Source organism: Lasioglossum baleicum, chromosome 12 (genome assembly GCF_051020765.1).
Source record: "Lasioglossum baleicum chromosome 12, iyLasBale1, whole genome shotgun sequence".
Taxonomy (NCBI): Eukaryota; Metazoa; Arthropoda; class Insecta; order Hymenoptera; family Halictidae; genus Lasioglossum; species Lasioglossum baleicum.
In genome coordinates this window covers 3225862-3247378 of record NC_134940.1, presented here as the reverse complement: position 1 = coordinate 3247378, position 21517 = coordinate 3225862, and the positions used below count along the sequence as shown (strand labels likewise).

The window sequence follows — 21517 nt, the reverse complement described above, 5'->3', positions numbered from 1 at the left end:
ACTTTAAATCAGAACAACTTTTTTATGAAACGACTTCAATTTTAACTGGGCCAATAACGAAAATTTAAAAGATGTGTCTGGTCAACTGGTATAAATTATACACGCTCTGAAAATTTCATTGAAATTAGTTAATTGGTTTGCGAATTATAAACGATCAAAAGTGGTAATTTGTGGTGTACCATAAAGTGGCGAGTTTTACCATTATTGATCGTTTATAATTCGTAAACCGATTGATCAATTGCAATGAAATTTTCAGAGCGTATATAATTTATACCAGTTGACAAACCACATTTTTTACAATTCCGACGAAATGCATTTTTCAACTTATTTATTAGACGTCATTTACTAAACTAATTCTTCTGGCCTTACAGAGAAATTGAAGTCGTTTGGTCCATTCATATAAAAGTTATTCTGATTTAAAGTGCGTGGAGTCGGTTATGCTTCTTACTGTATGAGAACATTAAATTGAATATTATCAACTTTTGCATTGTAATTGATTAATATTATACATTCATACATTCATCGTGGAATTTGTTATTCCACGCGAGGCTGACGAACCGAATACTCGGAAAAAGTTGTATTTGTTAAATGAGACTCCATCGAAAATTGTTTAAATTATATTGCACATCTGTCTTCCTGGACTTCGTTCTAAAGATAGCACCACAGTGGCTCCGTTACGAAACAACAAAAAGCCAAGCTACAGTTCAGCTTTGTACGGCTTAACACAGAAAAGTAACGACAGTTCCAGGGGAAATAACAAAACGAGGCAAGACTCGAGACTCGACAAGATAGATCGAGCAGAAATAATTGACACAGACTGACGGTAGAAGAAAGGGGACGAGACGAATGAGTTTTCTTGCCGAAATTAAGTCCTTCCTTCCCTGGCGCAATCTTCCCGCGCTAGCTATGATTAATCTTTGTTTACTTGATCACGGATTACGAAGTGAATTTTATTTTCGCCAGGCCTCCATTAATCAAATTTAAATAAATAGGAGTCGGAAGTCCTCGATTCGAGGAGCCTTTTATCCTTTCAATTTCAAAGAAACGAGCCTGCGAATGTCCGTTCAATCTGCTGCTTGCTCTGCGAGATAGAACAATTACCGAATAGAAATATCTCGTTCGAAACATCCACCCTTCTGTAACTGTTAAATAACCATTTCACGTTTTCGACTTTATGAAATTTAAATGAGCGTGTTTAGCTTAAATCTTGAATTAGCTTTTTCTTCTATTAATTCTCTGGATAGAAACTAGATGTTAGGGTACGTGATGAGTAGACTCATACAATGAATGGGACAAATACAAAACTGGGAAGACATTAGAAGAATTTAAGATTATTGTTGTACTGTGTTTGACTTTTCAAGCCGATTAAAAAAGAAATTATATACAAATTTATCTAGGGCTTCTTGCAATCGACATAGACAAATTTTACTTTGCACAAGACCATTTTCCAGTGTATGTTCAAGTCAGTAACGAATAAAATTTTCTGGAGGGTTCGTCCGATCATCACCTTTGTCCAGAATTTAAATAATTTTCTCCTACAAAATGTGATTGGGCCACGAAGCAGGAGAGCGTCCCATAAAATCGCAGGAGTTCGAAAACCGAGCAATAAACTAGATATTCTTGAGGACTAAATAGAAAATCCCACGGAGCAATCCGGACGTAAACATAAACTTTGATAGTTGAGAGAGAGAGAGAGAGAGAGAGAGAGAGAGAGAGAGAGAGAGAGAGCTCCGAGACAGACGCTATTTCAGCGGATCCCTAAGACCGGCGGCTGGGTCCGGAGATGCTGCCACGTTAATCCCGATGAACATCAGTCAATCGATCGGGCAGAAAAGCAACGGTTAAAGTGGATTCCCCGCGTCGATTCAAGCAGACCTTTCCGAACCTAATTCTCCTTAATCCATTTTTACTGACAATTAAAGTCTCGGAGGTCCCGGGTGTCGGAACAACAATTCCTAGAGAGAACGAACACGGCTGGGGAAGCAAGATGGAGGGTTTCAGACGGATAGCAGTTGTGCAGGTTTTTTCTCCCTCGACCATGGCGGAAATGAAGGAGCAATTTTCAGAAGTAAAATCGGTTCTACCGAAGCACTATCGATCCGGCCGAACTGTGCTTTGCTTCAAGATAAAAGAAAACATGGGCCGGAGTGAAGAGAAATGTTATAAAAGATGAGTGTGCCACGGAAGCAGAAGTAATAGGCAGAGAACCGTGGTAGGGAAAGGAAAGAAGAAGAAAAAAATATAAAAAGGCCATAATGGTTCGACGAGCAAAGACTCGGGCCATTCGCGTTTTCCTCCGCCGGATTCTGTGCAATAATTAATGAATATGAAAGCGAACCTGACAGCCGGCCGTCTAACGGCGGTCGTTATCTTTATTTAAATCCCATGGACGACGCCGCGCAGCGCCGTTGCGGTTCTCGCGGTTTAATCAACCCGAAGAATCTGTTTATCCCTTCGTTTGTTCGATCCTTCAGACACCGAACCGCATAAATGCGCCGGAGCCGGAAGGAATAAATATTGAAAGGCGGATTTGTTGCGACGACGCTGGCAATTATCGGCCGAGGAGTTGTCAGTTGCTTCGCTGTCAAATCGATAGTCCGAAAAATTAAAAGTCTTTCGACCCTTTACACTCGAACGGCGACTCTGAATTCGAAACAGTTCTACTATTATTCAATTCGTCTCTGTATTCTACAAATTGTAAAAACCTCGACTGTTGCATGAAATTAGATTAAAATGATCTGGGCTGAAAGAAACATCCTGATTTTGGAGTACAATTCGATGAACACCTCTTCGAAAATCCTCATCGAGGACAATGCGGCCGGTTTCTTTCGTTCTCCAAGCTCCAAATCATTTTTCCGGCCGGGTTAATATATAAACGCGGTCCATTCTGCTCGGCGATGTTGCTTTTTTCGAAAAGCACACTGGAGAATAACTTAATAGAGTGTCTTAGTTGCTCCATTATATCCTCTCCAACAATGCACTTCCCTCTGTGTTCGCCCCATATTCCGTTCTTTTCGTGCACCTCTAACATAGTTAACGTTTCATGATCTCCAGGGTCGTAACTATGGTTTGCAGTACTTGTTCCAGCTGCTTGAAACTTTTATCTATCGGCGTACAGGCTGCGCGAAGATTTCCACCGTCTGTAATTCCGGTACACTCGACTCAGGATCGCCAGGAAAATTGCTGCACCGTTACTCAAAATATTCTGTACATTATCGAATGAGTTGGAAAATAAAGAAGAATCTAGTTCGGAAGAAACGTTTAATTTTCTAGTTAAAATAGCTCCGAGTTGTCCAACACATGTTTCGCGGTATGCCAGCGAGGATCCCCACTTCAGAAGCGCCCCTCTGTACAATCATCATTTATAACAAGTAATCTAACGCATTATTTGTAACTAACGCCAACACGATAACTTGAAACTACAAAGTACACAGAAAAGGCCATTCTGTCCGCAACATCTATGGATTACCGGTTAGAAACGAGTGTTTTGAGAAAGGACGAAGGGAATTTTCTCGCTGCTGAAAAGCGGAGGACGCGGAAGTACTTGAAAAAATAGGACAGATCGTGTCTGTCAGTTCGGTGGCAGGGAATTCTTGAAAAATTCATCCAGCGGCGCGGATAGAAGAGGCAGAAGGAATGCAAGAACTATCGGGCGCGCGGTAAAGCGTGCGGGGCGAGTGAGATGATAAAAGTTTTGGAATAGACGCGCGGATCCAAGTGGTCCTGACATTCTGCAAAAGCAACTATCCCGCTCAAAGACGTAACAAGTGGGAAAGGAGCGATGACACGGATCTTTTGGTCCGCAGGACATGCTCGTATTCTTTGATAAACCTGGCAAAGCAAGTGGCCACTTTGATAAAAAACCGACTGTGGCAGTCTCGAATGGATGTTTAAGCGCTTGCGACCTCGATTCCATTCAGACCTCGGTGTTCTAATGAACCGGCAGCTATTTGTTGTACCACATAAAATCCGCCGAGGAAAGATAGCCCCCGAAACTCCCAGCCGTTCGTATAATCAAAGAGATTTTAAGCAAACGCTAATACGAATGATATATTCGACTCGACGAATTAATTTAACGAAACGAAGTAAGAGTTAAATGAATTTTCACCGATCGAATAATACTTTCCGAGAAGTATCGTTGTCTATTTAAATTATTATGCTAATTACAGGAAAAGTGAACTTACCATGCTCATCCTGGCTAGTTACAATGCAGCAAATATTAGCTCGCGCGGTAATTACGAGGTAACAATATTTTTGCGCTTCGCTGTAGCGCTGCGAGGAAACCGGCTAATTTATTAACAAGAGGAACGGAATGAAGAGGGATGTGCAAAAAATGTTGTTACACGTGTAGCCGGGGAAATTGTTCCTTCCCCACCGAAATGGAAAATAATTTCTGCCGGGAGAGAATTGCCCTCGAAAATGTTTGCCCGAGAAACGAAACGCGCTGCTGAAAATCCCATCGTGAAAACAGGATATTCATTTCCGACGACGAAATCGAAGTTTCTTAATGTGATTTATCAGACTGCGGATCTTTATGCATTTATGGCTTCGGGACATTTTTAAAAAATGCCAGAAGACTTACTTATCTTCAAGAAAATGGTCATTAAAGAATACAAGCTCCCAGCTTGATTTTATTATTTTATTTTGATTAGATGTAGCTATTATACGATGATACTTGAATGCAGAATTAAATGTTTACGTATACTGTTTGAGTAAATGTTGGAAAAAAGAGATTGAGAATTTATGGGATGATTGTGGACAGCTCTACTGATAGAATAGCGAATGAAACGCGTAGGAAATGATTGTTTTGCACCGGTTCGTGAGTCCTAGAGGGTGTTTCATCCGATTCGATCGTCTTGACGAAGTTACACTCGCGTTGACGCTGATGGAATTCGCCGTAGAAAATTCAGCGCAGCATGAACTCGTTCGTTAATTTTGCGGAACTCCGGATACGTCGGCGTGCGGCGGAATGGTAAAATTGTTTAAAACCTGGATGAACTAGTTTCGGTCTTGCCTGGCGTGCGCGTGAAACGAGGGAAGGGGAGGGGTAACTTCTTGGGCGGTGTCCTGGAAATGAAAGACGAATTCGAACGGCACGTTCCCGCACACTAGCTATCCGCCAATCGGATTTCATACTTCGAGGCAAAATTTCAGTGGTTTACTACTAGTTTACAACTAAGTCCCCGCTCCGAGTTAGTTTACTTCTAACTGTACGCACGCAACTTCGCCTCCTGTCGTTCTCACGTGTTCCCCTGCGCTCGCGCACGCCGAAAACTTATCATTTTCTAAGATAATTCGAGCTTCCAGTCGACTGTATCCATGCTGTCTACGATGATCCGCAATTAGTAGAGCAATCTGAATTATCCGGCCGCAGTGCCGATTAACTGCAGTCGTTCGCGAACGGTCGCGAAATAATTTGCAAATATTAACCTTCGGTTACGCGCACGCCATTTTCCACGCAACTGTTCACGTGAAACTTTATACGACTCCAACGTAAATATATTTTTATTGAATAAAATGACCACACCTCAATGCGAAATAAATTTTTCCTAGCGTAGTCGGACAGCTTTGTTTATTCTCGAAAAGTTTCGATCGGAAAATTTCAATTTCTGATGGGTAATAATGTTCTACCTGCGTTGTAACAAAGTGGAGTGAACTAGAAACGTATTCTCTTTCAAAATATGTTTTTCACGAGTTGAGTACAATATAACCAGCAGTTTTAAATTCTTTCATACGCTGTCCAATGATCAGATTCTGAATTTCAAATCTCGATCTTGATAATGCTCGGCAAAGAAATGAAAGATACATACGACGAAAACGGAAGAGACGTTCGTCTTCCATCAAAAGACTCTCCCTCAGTGGCGTATTAAGAGATTCTACTTCTTCCGAGTCTTCGAACCTAGACTTCGTAATCTTCAAAGAATGAGGGAAATGCATTCCAAACCCCTTTGCTTGATCGAATGATCCTGATTCGTACGGAGAAACGTTCCCCGAGGAGCGCATTGCTTCTCATTGCCGCATTTTCAGTGATACAGAGAACGCTTTCCGCGTCGAATAAAACAACAACGTTGCCGGCCATCGAAATGATCGTCGTGAATTTTTCAATTGAATTTTCTGGAACCTGTACATTGCTTTCGGGCCTGTCATTTTCAATGATATATAGCGGCAGCCATTTTAACCGCACACAATAATCCCGTGACACATGTCAGATCTACTGAACGGCGCCATTAACCAGCACACATTAATATCGCTATCGGTTACCATTTTTTTCGGGGGCATCGTGCTCACGTTCACGGATCGCGAGCATTAACATCGGACGGTACACGAGCCTGTAATTAAAATCCGCGCCGCATAATTAAATTTCAGATTACGAGCGGTATAACTTCGCAGCGGTCAGCTGGCCCGACAGATTGTTAATATGATATCAAGCCTGCGGATCTTTATGGAAAATCAAGATTTTCTACATTTGTTAGATGATGTAAGAGCCACTTAAGAACGTTTCCTTTTCTTTCTCGAAACGTAATTCACCATTAGCACTCGAGTGGTGACTCAAAGAGAGAGAGAGTCACCACTAAAAATTGCTGTACCATTATTCAGAATATTGTTTACAGCATTAGATACAGTGGGTGTACAAAGTATTCGTACACCTTTTAAACACTAATAACTTTTTTGTAATTGTACCAAACGACCTGATTTGTTATAATCAATTAGAAGCATTGGTTCACGGAATGATATGAAAAAGAGATTGTCCAAAAATTATATTAATTTACAAGGTCACATGCAAAAATAAAAAAGGCGTTCTTTAAAACTTCTTTATTTGGGTCCTCAATGAAAATTTAAGATATTTGTTTTGTAGATCTGTTAATTATACACATGCTGAAAATTTCATTGCGATCGATTAACATACACACGAGGTACAAGCGGTTAAAAATGGTGAAAATCGTAGTTTTACACGACTTTTGATCAATTTCTGCAAATTTTCAGCATTTGTATAACTAACATAGTTCTACAAAAAATATATTTTAGATTTTCATTGAGGGCCCAAATAAAGAAGTTTTAGAAAATACCTTTTTTATTCTTGCATGTAACCTTGTAGGTTATAATTTTTGGAAAATCTTTTTTTCATACTATTTTGTAAACCAATGCTTCTGATTGATTATAAAAAATCAGGTCGTTTGGTACAATTATAAAGAAGTTATTAGTTTTTAAAAGTTGTACGAATACTTTGTACACTCACTGTAATCGATTACTAAATATTTAGGTATTGTGTGAGGTATTAAATCAATTTAATATCTATAAAACGAAAAAGATCGTACAGAATGGGATTATTCTAGGTCGGAAGAAATGTTTAATGTTCAAGTAAAAATAGCTCCGAGTGCAAAGGGTTAATAACAAAGTCGTTACATCGATTCGTGATCGATATATTTGAGAAATAGAATAGTGCAACGAGAAGAGAAAAAAGATCGAACGAGCTCTCTGCTTCCACTAACAAAATCGAAAACGATGTGCAGACGGACGGATGTCGCGCGGATTCGATGACCTCTCTCGGTTTTTGCGAGCGGGGCACGACCGCATTCGCGTTTTCCGCTTAATGGCGACGGTAACTGACATCGTTGCGGAAGTCGCGACTTCTGAAATGAAATAAAGAGGCATCGCTACTTTGGGTAAAAGCCTGTCCGGCCTTGTTTGACGACGATTTAACGGTTTCACAACCCCGTCGCGCCGGTGCCAACACTTTGTCCCGTGGACGATCGAGAGCGAACAACCTAAATAAATACATATCACCGAAACAATGTGTCGAACTCCTTTCGAAATGCTGCCTCAAAACTCTGATCGCATTAGAAGAATTACATCTTTAATTTCAAACATGTTTGTTTCGTTGTATACATTTTCGTCTATCTGTAATGATTCAAAATTGTAAAGGAGAATTAAAGAATGTCGAAAAAATACATTTCTATCTCCCATAACAATCCGCAGTCTAGCTATAATGGTTCAAAACTGTGAAGGAGAATTAAAGAATGTCGAAATACATTTTTATCTCCCATAACAATCCGCAGTCCAGCTATAATGATTCAAAATTGTAAAGAAGAATTAAAGAATGTCGAAATACATTTTTATCTCCCACAACAATCCGCAGTCTAGCTATAATGATTAAATTAATTGGTCCGAGCGAACACGTTCCACGTAACAGGAAATGCGCACGTTCGCGTGAAACTGCATTGCGCATCGTCTCCGCGCAACCATTGCCTGAACAATTGTCTTCCACGGTTATTAATAGCGTTTAATTCTGAAGATAGGGATTCTGTGGATGTCCTTATCGAAAGGGTATCTCCGTCTCCATAATTTAATATCAGCTCTATCCGAAGAGGGGTTAAATGACTGTATTATATCAAGGGGTAGGGTAATCAATAGTCTGTTAATTAAGTCGAGTCTAGTCTTTATTATGCATGAAGGGAACTTCAATTTTGAGTAGCGGTGCCCAACTAAGCACGGAAAGGATAATCTTACAGGGAATACGTTGCCGGTAATGGATTCCGTCTACGAAATGGATAATTCATTTGTGCATATTTGTCGTTACGTTCTCGCCACATGCATAATTACCAGACAGCGGCATCTTTATGCAAAATAAAAATGTTCTACTTGAATAGCAACGATCTGGAGCGACATAGAAATTGATTTTCTTTCTTAATTTATTTAATATTCGAACGTTTCACTGTTTTATAAATTAAACCCACATTATACTTATGCGTTATATTTATTCAATTCCGAGGAATATAACCTTGCAAAGGAGTCTCTCACGAGCCGAACGAAATTTCCAATATCTGACCCAATCTGCCCCTGTATTTTCGATTTATCGCAACACGTCTAAAACACATTGTCCGTTGTTATTTCAGACAAGGAAGTGCAGAAGCCCGGCGAAAGCAAGAAGAAATTGCTCAAATACGACACTCACGGTTCCATTACTATTGTTCCCACGGCGGACGACAACGACATGGACTACACCTGCGAGGCCAACCATCCTGCCATACCCCTCGACATGCCCCTCAGGGCCGCTATTAAACTTTCCGTTTTTTGTAAGCGAAACATATGAAAACACTTTTTACCCGAGCGCGACGAGTCTAGTCAATGGGACCGTTTTATTTTTCTTTTTCTTTTTTTTCTCCGGGAACCATTTCACACAAAAGTTTGTTCACAGAATCAATAAACCGAACCTGCCGGATCTATGACGTACTAAATAACCTGCTGTTTCGTTCATCTTCATTGATTCGGACGCGTTTCAATGGACCATACTTCCGTCAAAGAATAATTTAACACACCGACGCGTAGGCAAGCTTTATTAAAAACCTTTGATATCCGCCGGTGAAAGGATATCAAAACTTCCACTCGAAACTGTCGAGTACTCTACAGCTATTTCACAACCGCTTTTATTATATTATTCTTTCCGGAAAGGAGCCTCGATTTGTATTTATAACAACAACCGATCGGATTTTTGAATCCGAAGTTCTTTTTTTTTTGTCAGTGGAAACAACATTTTCATTCACTCGATAGAAAATTATTTCATCAATGTGTCGTTCATAGATTAGCTTATAAATTTAGACGAATCTTTTCATCTCGTGTTAATTGCCGGTCACGTTAATATTCGCGCGAGCACATATATTAATCTTATCCTGTTTCTCATTCATCGGCCCCGCCGGAACTTTTATTAAGAAAGTTTTTCCATTAGCAGAAGAATAACTGCGCGCAAGGTTACAGTGTTCAGTGTACTCGCACGATTCAATCATTTCCAGATCCACCCGGCAAACCGTATATCGAAGGATACACGGAAGGCGAGACGGTGAAGCGTGGACAACAGCTGGAGCTAACTTGCAAGTCGCGAGGTGGAAATCCACCGGCGCAGATCATCTGGTATAGAAATAACGAGCAGGTCAACACGGTGCATCGCGCCGAAGCCAGCTTCTCCGAGAGTGTATTGTCCATCACCGCGAAAGCCCAGGATAACAACGCCAGATACAGATGCGAGGTCTCGAACATCATGAGCGTCGAGCCGATCAAGGAACACGTCGATCTCACCGTGCTCTGTAAGTACCTCTCGATTATCTCGTAATCAGACAGCGGATTTTATGCATTTATGAGAAAAACGAGTAGTTGTAACTAAATTTTAAAACACTGTTATATGATCATAAACTTATTAACCTTCCGTCGGGCGCAATATCTGGACCGCCGAGTTCGGGCGCAATGTGTTTGACGGGCCCACATTCAAAATCCATGATAAACCCCTAATTAAATTCATTTATACAACTGCTGTTAGGGAAACAGAATTCGGGTAGAAAATGTTGATTTCTCCATGAAGATCCGCTGTTTCGTAACTACAAATGGAAGCAATGCCACCCCTGCACGAAAAACTAACTTGCTTCTCCGATCGACCTAATATTTTACGAAGATTATCGAGACTGACGGTTAACCGGATCGTGATTGTTTCCAGTTGCGCCATCCGGAGTGACGATCGTGGGGCCCACGGAGGCGAAAGCTGACGAGCAAGTGGTGATCACCTGCACGACAGAGAACTCGAACCCACCCGCGGACATAAAATGGACGGTGGACGGCCACAATTTCGAGAGTAACGCCTCGATGACCGAGCCAGCTCCCCAAGGGGGCTGGATAACCACGTCGAACGTGACGTTCAACATCAACAGGACTAGTCGGAGCATCGTCGTGATCTGCGACGCGTCGAACGTCAAACTAACGGAGAACGTCGTACGGACGCACACAATAAACGTGATTTGTGAGTACACTGCTAGCAATTAGCCGAATGAACAGGAATGTAAACCTAATCCAGGATAGAATCTGTACGCGGCCAACGCCACGGATTAATATGAAACTAATCCCAGGGGGAACCTCAGACTTTACACTGTTCTGTATCTTGTCCGTTTATCCTGGATTCTGTGAATTCAGTTCCTAGCCCGGTTCCCGAATACCCTGCCAGTCTCGATGTAATTCGAACTTGCGTGAAAATTAATTCCGTCGCGGTCGGCGGCCTGCTCAATGGGTAATTGGGCATTGTGCTCTCTGTGCTCGAGTTCGAGGATTCGAGGACCGATACGGACGAAAACCGTACTCCTTCGAACTTGTTTCATCCGATTCCGTACCGGTCCGATCGCTCGAAATGATCTACCTTTGATTCGATACTCACAATAGGCGATCAAATTATTGCAGTGGCTGTACAGGCTGTATAAAAAGTAATAACTCAGCTGCTTGAGTTCTTTTGAGACGTTAGAAGGATTAGCTTACTAGCTAATATATGTAAATCTTTTCTTTTTTTCATCGTTATTGATCGCAATTGCAAAGGGAAATGTAAAGGTAGCGAGTTTTTAATTTTTTAACTGTGCTTGTAATGAAAATTCGGGCATGTATTTTGTAAATCTAATTGTAAGTAGACAGCCGAACTCGATAAAGCACCGAGGGAGTTTGAAATTCATTTTTGTCCTACCTTTCTAAAAATGGTATCAATGGTCCTTTGTAATCTTTATTCGCAGATCCACCTTCCAAACTCACTATCACTGGCTACGACGAAGGTACGACGATAGTTGCAGGCACTGTGCTAAAATTGATGTGCACTGCCATCTCCGGCAACCCGTTGGCCACCTTGAGCTGGTTCAAAAATGACAAACAGGTGAATAAACGAGAACACTATATCGTTATAGAAAAATCGCAGGCTCTGCGCCATTCTTCGGAAACTTTTAAACAAAGTTTTTAGTAGATAATGTTTTGGAAACAATATATCGAGGTAGATACAAATGAAGCTTTACTTTGCTGTTGATTAATGTTTTTACGCGTTGTATTTCAGATACATGGAACGACAAGAGCACGAGACCATGCAGTATCCAGCGAGCTGAATATGGTCGTAAACGCGTCCGACAATAACGCGCGTATACGATGCGAAGGATCAAATTCTGCGACAGAGATCCCCTTAAGGAAGGTTCTCGCCCTGAAAGTTAACTGTAAGTTATAACAAAACCGCGTGATACCCTCGAAAGCCCAGTCTTAATTATTGCGCAGACGATTTTCCCAGAATATTGCACGAAAATCAAGGACAGCGTTTACTAATAAAAGATTGGCAAAATAAGAAACCGGGAGATATCCTGTTGATAGAGAAATTTCTGATGAAAATATTTTCATAATTTCCAGAATATAAAAACAGTTACGTTTACTAATAAAATATTGACAAAATAAAATTGAAAATTGAAAATATTTTCATGATTTCGGTAATTGCGAATTGGCAATTCTAATATTAATTTAGTTGTTTAAGCGAGAGTGGGGGGTACAGCGTCACAAGGTTAATTTTTCATGATCTTTAATGAATCAGCCGAAGCAATTTTCGTGTTCGATAACGGAATCGCGATTCGCCATTATTTTTTGCAGTCCCGCCGGATAAAGTTAAGATCACTCGCGAGCCCCCGGATTTACACGCCGGTGAAGAGAGTCGTATCATTTGCGAATCAAGCAGTAGTAATCCAGCGGCGGAGATGTCATGGTGGAAGAGTGGCATTCCCGTGCAGGGTACCAAAAATGGTACTAAACCCGGCTTACACGGAGGATTTCTGTCGTTCGTCGAGCTCGCGTTGGACGTCACGGAAGAAATGAACGGAGAAGTGTACATGTGTCAGGCGAGGAACAATCAAATAGATAGATCCATTCACGACGCTACGACTCTCGATGTTCTGTGTAAGTACTGTCATTTATTATAGGATCAATGAAATCTAGACGATCTCATTTCGCTACGAAAAAGAGAAGCCTCGTAAAGGTATATTGCGCAATTAGAACGGGTTTATTCCCTCGCGAACGAATTTTACACGATTCCGCGTCCAGTAAACGCGCTCTTCAAGCGAGAAGCTCAACTATTTCGCAAAATACTTCCGTATACACTTCCATACATTATCCGATCGTAGAACAGTTTCCGACCAGAGCTTTATCTTCAATTTGATTAATAATAATATAGATTGTCCCGCACTCCTGAGGAAAATCAATTTCTACGTACCTGAACGTGTTTTGAGAACGAGAGCAGGATTTCAAACAATGAAATCCAAATCCTCATATGGAGTAGCAAATCCATTAAATCGCATTATTGCTAGCTCTAACATATTTTACAACAATATTGATTTTTTTAATGTCACGTTGCAGGCATTCAAAACAAAATTGCGCAATACTATTTGTTAATCATACCTGTATTTGTTTAGTTTCGCGCGGTCCATTTTTATGTAAATTTTAGTCATAGACATATAGAGATAGACTGCGCCGTCTTATGGGCGAGTTGAAGCCCACAATGGCGGCGCGCGGTACAAAGAGTGAGAGAGAGAGCATTAGCCGGGGTCCATAGCGCTCTCTTTCCAATTGATGTATTTATTGATGTTTTATTTTTGTTTTTTGCCGCCATTGTGGGCTTCAGCGCTTCGTACAGGCCGCGCAGTCTATCTCTATATGTCTATGATTTTAGTTAAGACTTAGGTTAAGATTTTAGGTTGAGACTTTTCTTTTTTGTTGTGTCTTCTTTTTGTTTTTATCAGTTATACTGTAAAAACTGTGTACATTTGTATAAAAGGACCTCGGTCCGTATATAATAATAATAATAATAAAATAATTGCTGACAATTGTTACTTCCATCCGCAGACAAGCCGATATTTACATTGATAGAGCCGCACGAGTTGATCGGCTTGGAGGGCGAGTCATTTGTGATCTCTGTCTCCGCAACGGCGAATCCGAACAAAATAAGCTACACATGGACCAGAGACGGTTTGCCATTGGTCAGTGGCAACAGGAGGATATCCGTTCGTGGATCCATGCTGAACATCACGAAACTAGATCGTCACGACGCTGGTACTTACATATGCGAAGCGAACAACGACGAAGGAACGACGTTCTACCAATTAAATTTAACGGTGCAATGTAAGTAAAACTACAATCTTGAAACCGATACCCTCATCGATACTTAGTTAAGCACCCCGAGAACTTCACCGAGAAGAAAACTAAATAGATCCTCTTACCTCACAGGGTTAATCCTATTTTCTTTGTAAAGATATTACGCGCCCTGATTAAACAGCACCTTCTTATTTTCCATTAAAATATTCCTGGACGTTGTTTTTTCCGGTGTCGTTTATAAACTTTTTAATCCGCTAAGAAATGCTATACATCTCCGAGTAGTTGGTATTCCGACGAAGAGGCTTTCTTTTTCCAGCCAAGAAGAAAACTTCCTCGGGAGTTTGTAACAGTTTGCTACTCCCTGTAATTACTAGACTGCGGATGTTTATGCAATTTTACAATTTTTAAGGAAGTGTCGCGAGACGAAAATAGGTCCAAAACAAATCAAAATCTGCCGAGTAATACTATTATTATGTAGCCGTGATAATGGGATGCGAAATTCACTCTGCCGAAGAATGTTTAATTTCGTTCAACTATTCCCTTTGAATCCGTCGCCGCGTAAAATCGAGTCAGACTTCTGATAAAAATTTCAAACAAATATTCTTGCAGACGCTGCGAAAATTAAGCGGATCTCGACGTCGGGGATAGTGTATCAGCCAGGGGTCGAGGCGAAATTGTTCTGCGAGGTGGATGGCAGCCCCATAGGAGACGAGTACGTCACATGGCAGAAAGTCGGTTCGAGTTCGGAGCTGTCCGGCCGCTATTCCACCTCTTTTATCAATAAAACTTCTTATCTACACATCGAACATCCTGATCAAGAGGACGTCGGCGAATACCAGTGCAAAGTGAATAACGGGATCGGGAACGTTACTTCCGAGCCCATTCTCTTCATCACGAACTGTACGTACATTGTTTGAAATGAAAATTTTTGCCATCAGCGTACAAAAGCATTTTGCACAGTAGTTTCAATGAACATATAATAAATTTTATGATTTCGGCGCAGGGTTCGATCATTAATAGGAACCAGCAGATGTGCAGTTAATTAAACATGTTTCTCGACGTTTCGATCCTTATGTGGATCATTCTCAAAGAGACATTTTTTGCGTCTGAAAAATAATATATGTATCATATATTTTGAACAAAATTGTAACACAGCCGTGTAAATCCAATCGGGAAAAAAGAAAAATATATAACCACATACTTGCTGTGACAACAAAGAACATTTAGACAGATATTTGCAAGTTACAAATAACTGGACTTTGTTCACTGTGACAAATGTGTAACTGAACCATGTGTTGTCTTATAAAAGTGTGGTGCAAATACCATGAACACAAACGTTGTTTCATAAAATCATAAAATTTATTATATATTCATTTTTCGATCGAGAAGAATTCACCAGTTTCAATGAACGTTAGAAATCGACGAATGAGAAATGGACAAATGACCGACGGGACGCTAGAAGTTCAAACAGTAACGGAGGGCAAACCGCTAATAAATAGTACTTTGTTACAGTTAAACCGCAAATGATGAACACGCCGTTGACAAGGAAGGCTGCCGCTAACAAAGGGATAAACGTGCAACTGTTTTGCAAAGCGCAGGGCTCCCTATTGCCGCGGTTCTCATGGTCGTTCAATGGGAAGACCTTGTTACCGAATGTAACCGAGCATAAATACAGCATCACGCACACAGACGTGAGTGAACACCGCATGTTTTCAAAAATTTGCCAATTAATTAGCAAGGCTAAATGTCAGACGGAATATGATTTTACCACGCTTATATTAGCTTGCCGAGTTGTCGTTGTCGTTGTTGTATGCATCAAATCTTGTAATCGAATTTTAAATCACTTCCCGATGAGCTAGAGACTCGAAACTTTAAACATAGCTCAGCACTGGATGACAATGCAATATTAGAAAAGAAATTTAAAAAAAAACTGTGCGTTTTCAGGAGAAAAAAAATTTTAATTCGATAGTACGTCATCGCGTTCAGCGTTCCCCACTCCGCGCGCTAGCGCTCTCCACTCCAGTACGCGTTCCCGACTCATCCCCACTCCACTGACCCATTTCGCACCGAAGGAGCTCAGTCAGTGTGGTGTTCCGTTCATTCGGTTCCATTTCAGACAATTTCGTAGTCCATCAAGAGACGTCGTCTCATTCTATCTCGCGTATTTCCATATCTTGCGTTTCTATATCTTAATATTTCATACCAGTATTACTATATCTTGCGTTGCATTTAAAAAAGACTAAAAAGTAGAAATAAGTAACTATAAATAAAAGCGTGGAGCGCCCGCAAAGATTATGTCAATATAGTTTAGCGCTCCACGCTTTTATTTATAGTCACTAATGTGTAAAAAAAATTATTTCCTCCTTTTCAGTGCATTTTAATATAAGCGTGGTTTTTAAAAAGTTCTTTTTTTATATATTTTTCTCGGTTAAACTTGTCAAAACGTTGCTTACGATTTCGAGATGTTTAAACTACGGACAACTTGTCCCCCGTTAATCTGCAGGTTCGTTATATTATTTAATTAATTGTTGCCAGTTGAGCAAATTGGTGTCGGAATCGACGCTGACGATTTTCCGCGTGACGTCGCACGACTACGGGAAATACGAATGCCGGGCGACGAACATGATGGGACAGTCGACGGACATCATACACCTGGATGTCACCTCGCCGCCGGATAAACCGAGCGATCTTGAGGCTTACAACATCACTCACGACTCCGTCACTCTAACGTGGAAAAGAGGATTCGACGGGGGTTTACCGACGTCCTACCAAATACGGTGGCGGGAGGCCCTCGACTACGAGGATCGATACCACTACCTAGACGTTTCCCCGGGAGAATATAAAACCACGATAACCGGTCTGTCTCTAGGGACTTACTATGTGTTCAGCGTGAAAGCCATTAACGAGAAAGGAGACAGCGGTTTCCTGCCCGACCTAGTCAAAGTCCAGACGCTACGTAAGTCTCCGCAAAATTCAATTCCCCTACTGCAACAGCTGTGTGCCCGTAACGATTGCTTTTAGAGCGAACGAGTAGCTACGCCATTTAATATTACCATTCTTTACAAGTTTAACCATTTGTTCCTCGGAGTTGCGACGGTCCCTCGAACACCTGAAACAAAATCATGCTACAGTTGTAACAGAAACATTCCTGGGTCATTCCATGCCAACTCGATCACTTTTTGAAGTCGATTGTTCGTCGATTTTGTTCTAAATGAAATATGTTGTAGTCCATGTGAAATTAGGGGGGGTTTAAGTCATCATTTAGCCGGTTTCGACATTTTCTAGAAATGGCAGGCCGTCAAAGTTTTCAATTTTTGCCGATTTTCACGAAAACGTGCCTCACTTACGAATTTTTATCTCGGTAACTGTTCGTCCGATTGAGCTACATTTTTTTTTGTTTTATTCGGAGAGGATTGAGCTATCACAAAATAATTTTTTCACTAATTTCACATGCACTACAATATCGACGATGGTGCCTGCAAAAAGTGATCGAGTTTGTATGGAATGACCCTCCTTTCATTCTGTTCGATAATGTAACATCATTTCTTTTCACAGTTACGGATAAGACATGTTCGGGATCGTTTCAACCCTTATCATTGTCCGAGCGAATTCGTTGTTGCGACAACAGGACTCGCTCGACTAACAATTATAGTTGGATTCATTAGTATCCTTGCAATCGCATCACCATGCATATTTAATCACGTCGCAGTGACAACGTGATCGATATCCAATATCTCCCGATTGTAGCGCCACTTAATTCATAAACTGCCAATTAAAAGAATTTGTCGCAATGTTTCATTCGTTCCAATTGTATTCGTTTAGAATAGCCGGTCGCCTGATTGGTTAGATTTTTGGAAAGTGGTGTAACGAACGATTTCATTTTTGGTGGAAAATAATCTGGCAGATTGTGGGTTCGAGGGCGATAGTAATGTCATAGTTCTAGCAATTAATCCTGCGTGCTTTTGTGGTGAAATATAAAACATTGAGTAATTGGATCGCGGAGCGAGGCGCGTGGATTGTTGCAAAACAATGTCTCGGTAACTGGTGTCGGTTCCGTAAAAATTCTGATTGGTGGCTTGCCGGTGAAAGAGATTCCATTGAAAAATGCCTGCTTTGTTTCCGGTAGACAAAGTTTCATAAAAAATACGCTTTTTCCACGTTTATACGAAAATAAAAAATGTCGAAGTCAAAGTAAAGAACGAACGAACGTGCACGTGCAAATTGGACGTAACTTTGAAAAACGTTGTAAATTATTTTCTTGCGTGATTTCCGTTGGTTATCAAACATTATAAATTGTCACCGATCGCCGTGGCTCGCTCTGTGCAATAGCGTGAAGTAATTAGTATGTTTCGAGTATCGTAGACCAGCAATCGTAGCTTAACTGACATATGTAACATCAACCATTTAACATTTCGATGACGTTGTGCCGTGGTAAGCTTTAAACCATCGCATCTTGATACTCTTTTTGGTGAAAATCGGTGTTCAGAATAGCCACGGCAGCAAACAACCGTTCAATCGTATGTGTACACTCTTCCCTCGCATAGTGTTACTGTACGTACTGGTACTACGTTCTTTGACGTTTGCCGAATATAGAGAAGGTTTTTTATTTTTCACAGAACTTTTACGAATGTATAAATTTGTGAGATTTCCCTAATTAATAGGAGTCCAAATACGGCATAACTTGGACCATATTTACTGATTTAAAGTGTGATCATAACTCGCTACGACATAGGTAAATCCCAAGAAAAAGATCCTGTAAACAGGAGCCAAGTTCCCATGGCCGTAAACAGTTGTGAGATAGCATTTGACAAGTGTACGAAATTACATCTCTCCATCTGCCTCCAGTGCCGAGTTATAAGCCTCTAAAAAACGGCTAGGTTGTTTCGTGTAAAAGGAGGTAAATAGTGCGAGGAACTTGGCTGAAACTCTGTCGAGTGTGGTCTTTTTTAACCAAGCAATCTTACAAATATGTTGGCAAAAGTTCTGGAAATGAAAAGTCAAAAATAAAAAAGTTTTGTATTCGGTTATTAAACAAGTAAATAGAATCGCAATTCCATCGTGTTTCGTCAATCCGTTGGGTAAAGGAAATAACTAAAAATTTTTAAGTTTCATAATTAAAAAAATAGAGACGAAAGTGACACTACGTGAGGGAAGATCGTTACAGTGGTAATGCGACGGAGCGAAACGAAAGATTACCATTGCTGATGGCCTTAGACGCGGTAACGAAACGTGTGGTCGCGCGGAATCGTTTAATAATCGATCGGCGTGCTGCTAAATGTAACTAACAATAACGCGGAACATCGTTGCATGAATAACAATCCGGTGATGGGTGCGTTGGCTTGGCTTACAGGGGAGGCACCACCTACCGACGTGACATCCAGCGAGATTAATTCTTCCTACATCATCGTCATTATCATCACTGTTTCCGCCTCTGTTTGCCTACTCATTGCTGCGCCCATAGTCTTTGCTACATTAAAATCGAAAAAGAAGGCTCAACGTTCCGGTAAATATAATCACTGTCACGTACCCTTTTTCTTTCTGATTTACCTATAGGACCGAATAACGCCGAGAATCTGCCGGACGTTCTCTTGGAAAAAGGGGATTTTGCAATGAATTATATGTATACGTTTGCAGCAACCTCCCTCATCTTTTTTATCATTAATGTACTGATCATCGTGTTGTGGTACATTATGAGAAAACGAAATAAAGATCGTAAGTGAAACACTTCTATCGAAAAAAACGTGGCAAATCGCGATCCGCATCGCGATTTCGATCAAACGAACTAACTAAATGAAATTATTATAACTAGACTGAGGATGTTTATGCATTCTTGCAATTTTTGTAGACAAATTTTATTTGTAGATCCAAAACAAATATAAATTGTACAAAATTCTGTCGAATTTTATGTTCTGGCCTTTTTCGAAAATGTTCGTAATCCATAAATGCATAAAGATCCGCAGTCTGATGTATTAATAACGAACTAGGCGATTGACCGGGATGAGCATCGTTTCTAATATTTTTCTCTCTGTGATTTCTGCCAGGGATCAACAAGTCGCAGACAGCGGATATGTACGCACCGTCTACCGTCAACGGGGACACCATGACCGGTGAATTAAGTTCAGTTTCGGACGAGAAGAGCGACGTTAACTTCGACACTAACGATTACGTGGTCAGTGCGATCAGTCAGTATGTTCTTAGTAACAAGTAATGCCGGAGGGTAGGTTTGAGTTCTATTAACACATTTCTGTTTCGTTCTACTTTCATTTGTATCCCCTTGCACCCTCTCAAAGTTATCATTAGAAACATCCGTTTTGTTTTATCGTCTATTCTATCGCAGTATATCACTTTCCACCGCCTCACTTCCATTAACACCACCCACACATTAGATACTAACCGATAGTATACATCTCCTATATACATCCGATCCTCGACCAACAGCTCTGCTAGTTTCGTTTTTATTTTTCGGGTATCTTCACGGTTAGGCAACTCTTTGGGGTGAACGATTATCCATGCACGTAGAGACATTATCGTGACGTATCAGATATACATATAATATGTTTTACACGCAGGGCCGGCCATCTGGCGGGTGCGGCGCATGCTATGCACCGGGGCCCCGCGATTGAGAGGGCCCCAACACGATCGAGAACTAAAATAATGTAACTTTTCTGAAGTAATTAATGTATTAACAAAAACAAAATCACGCATTAAATAAACATGCATTAGTAATATACAGGGTGAGTCCGAAGAAACAGAACACTTAAATATCTACGTTACTTTTCGTTGTACAAAAAAACTTCTTACGGCAAAGTTACACTGTCATTCGTTATAAAAAAGTACTAACCTATAACCGAGTCCAGCTGCATCGATTGATGTATTAAAAAATACCTCATTCCAATTTAAAAAAATATCGATGACCTTGAAATCTCGTTAAAAATGACCTCGAAAATTTTTTCCGTTACATCGTTACATGTGGCCCTTCAAACAGTGTAACTTTGCCCTAAGAAGTTATTTTGTACAACGAAAACTAACGGAGATATTTAGGTGTTCTGTTTCTTCGGACTCGCCCTGTATGTTCGCGTTTGTAAATTTTGTTTTACTTTACAAATAATATGGGGCCCCAAATGGTTTCTTGCACCCAGGGCCCTTTATAGAGAAGGCCGGCCCTGTTTACACGTGGAACACTGAGAATCGTTCGATTTGGTAGCGCTAATGGTTTTCGATAGAGTCGTTACAGGTTTCTCTCACGCCAATGCGCGTCGGTTTAACTGAATCGTTTTTTCTATCTGTGACGCGATTAGGACGAGGGACGTAAGACCGCCGCCAGCACGTATTTAATCGATCAGACAATGCAAGATTTCGGGAAAGCGAACTTGGAAATGCAAGTGCATCATCAAGGAACTCTTGGTCGTCGTGGCAACCACATCCAACCGCCGATGATGGATTCGCCGCCGCAGCGGACGACAGCCAGTGGGACTCTTTCTGGTGCGTTTCGATTGGCAGTCTTTTCTCGATAAATGTCCGAAATGTCTGGCCATTAACCGCTTCGGACTCGAAGCAATTTTCATTCGGAAATCAAACATTTTCTTCAAGCCAGATCGTTTTT

The 21517-nt window shown here is 40.8% G+C and overlaps 1 protein-coding gene across 3 annotated transcripts in view; it reads left to right on the top strand.

Annotated features, from left to right (window-relative positions):
- The window catches only part of Sns (sticks and stones), a 440528-nt gene that overhangs the window by 410687 nt on the left and 8324 nt on the right, over nt 1-21517 (top strand). Inside the window, exons 5-17 of one of the 3 annotated variants that reach the window (XM_076436009.1) lie at nt 8895-9074; nt 9789-10079; nt 10484-10783; nt 11535-11671; nt 11846-11999; nt 12421-12723; nt 13666-13941; nt 14524-14814; nt 15427-15605; nt 16450-16870; nt 19468-19626; nt 19956-20083; nt 21213-21396. In XM_076436009.1, the coding sequence (XP_076292124.1) occupies nt 8895-9074; nt 9789-10079; nt 10484-10783; nt 11535-11671; nt 11846-11999; nt 12421-12723; nt 13666-13941; nt 14524-14814; nt 15427-15605; nt 16450-16870; nt 19468-19626; nt 19956-20083; nt 21213-21396 (3003 nt within the window). Of the gene's footprint in view, nt 1-8894; nt 9075-9788; nt 10080-10483; nt 10784-11534; nt 11672-11845; nt 12000-12420; nt 12724-13665; nt 13942-14523; nt 14815-15426; nt 15606-16449; nt 16871-19264; nt 19418-19467; nt 19627-19955; nt 20132-21212; nt 21397-21517 lie in introns of those variants that run through there. The other 2 variants (XM_076436010.1, XM_076436011.1) reach the window with 2 other exon arrangements.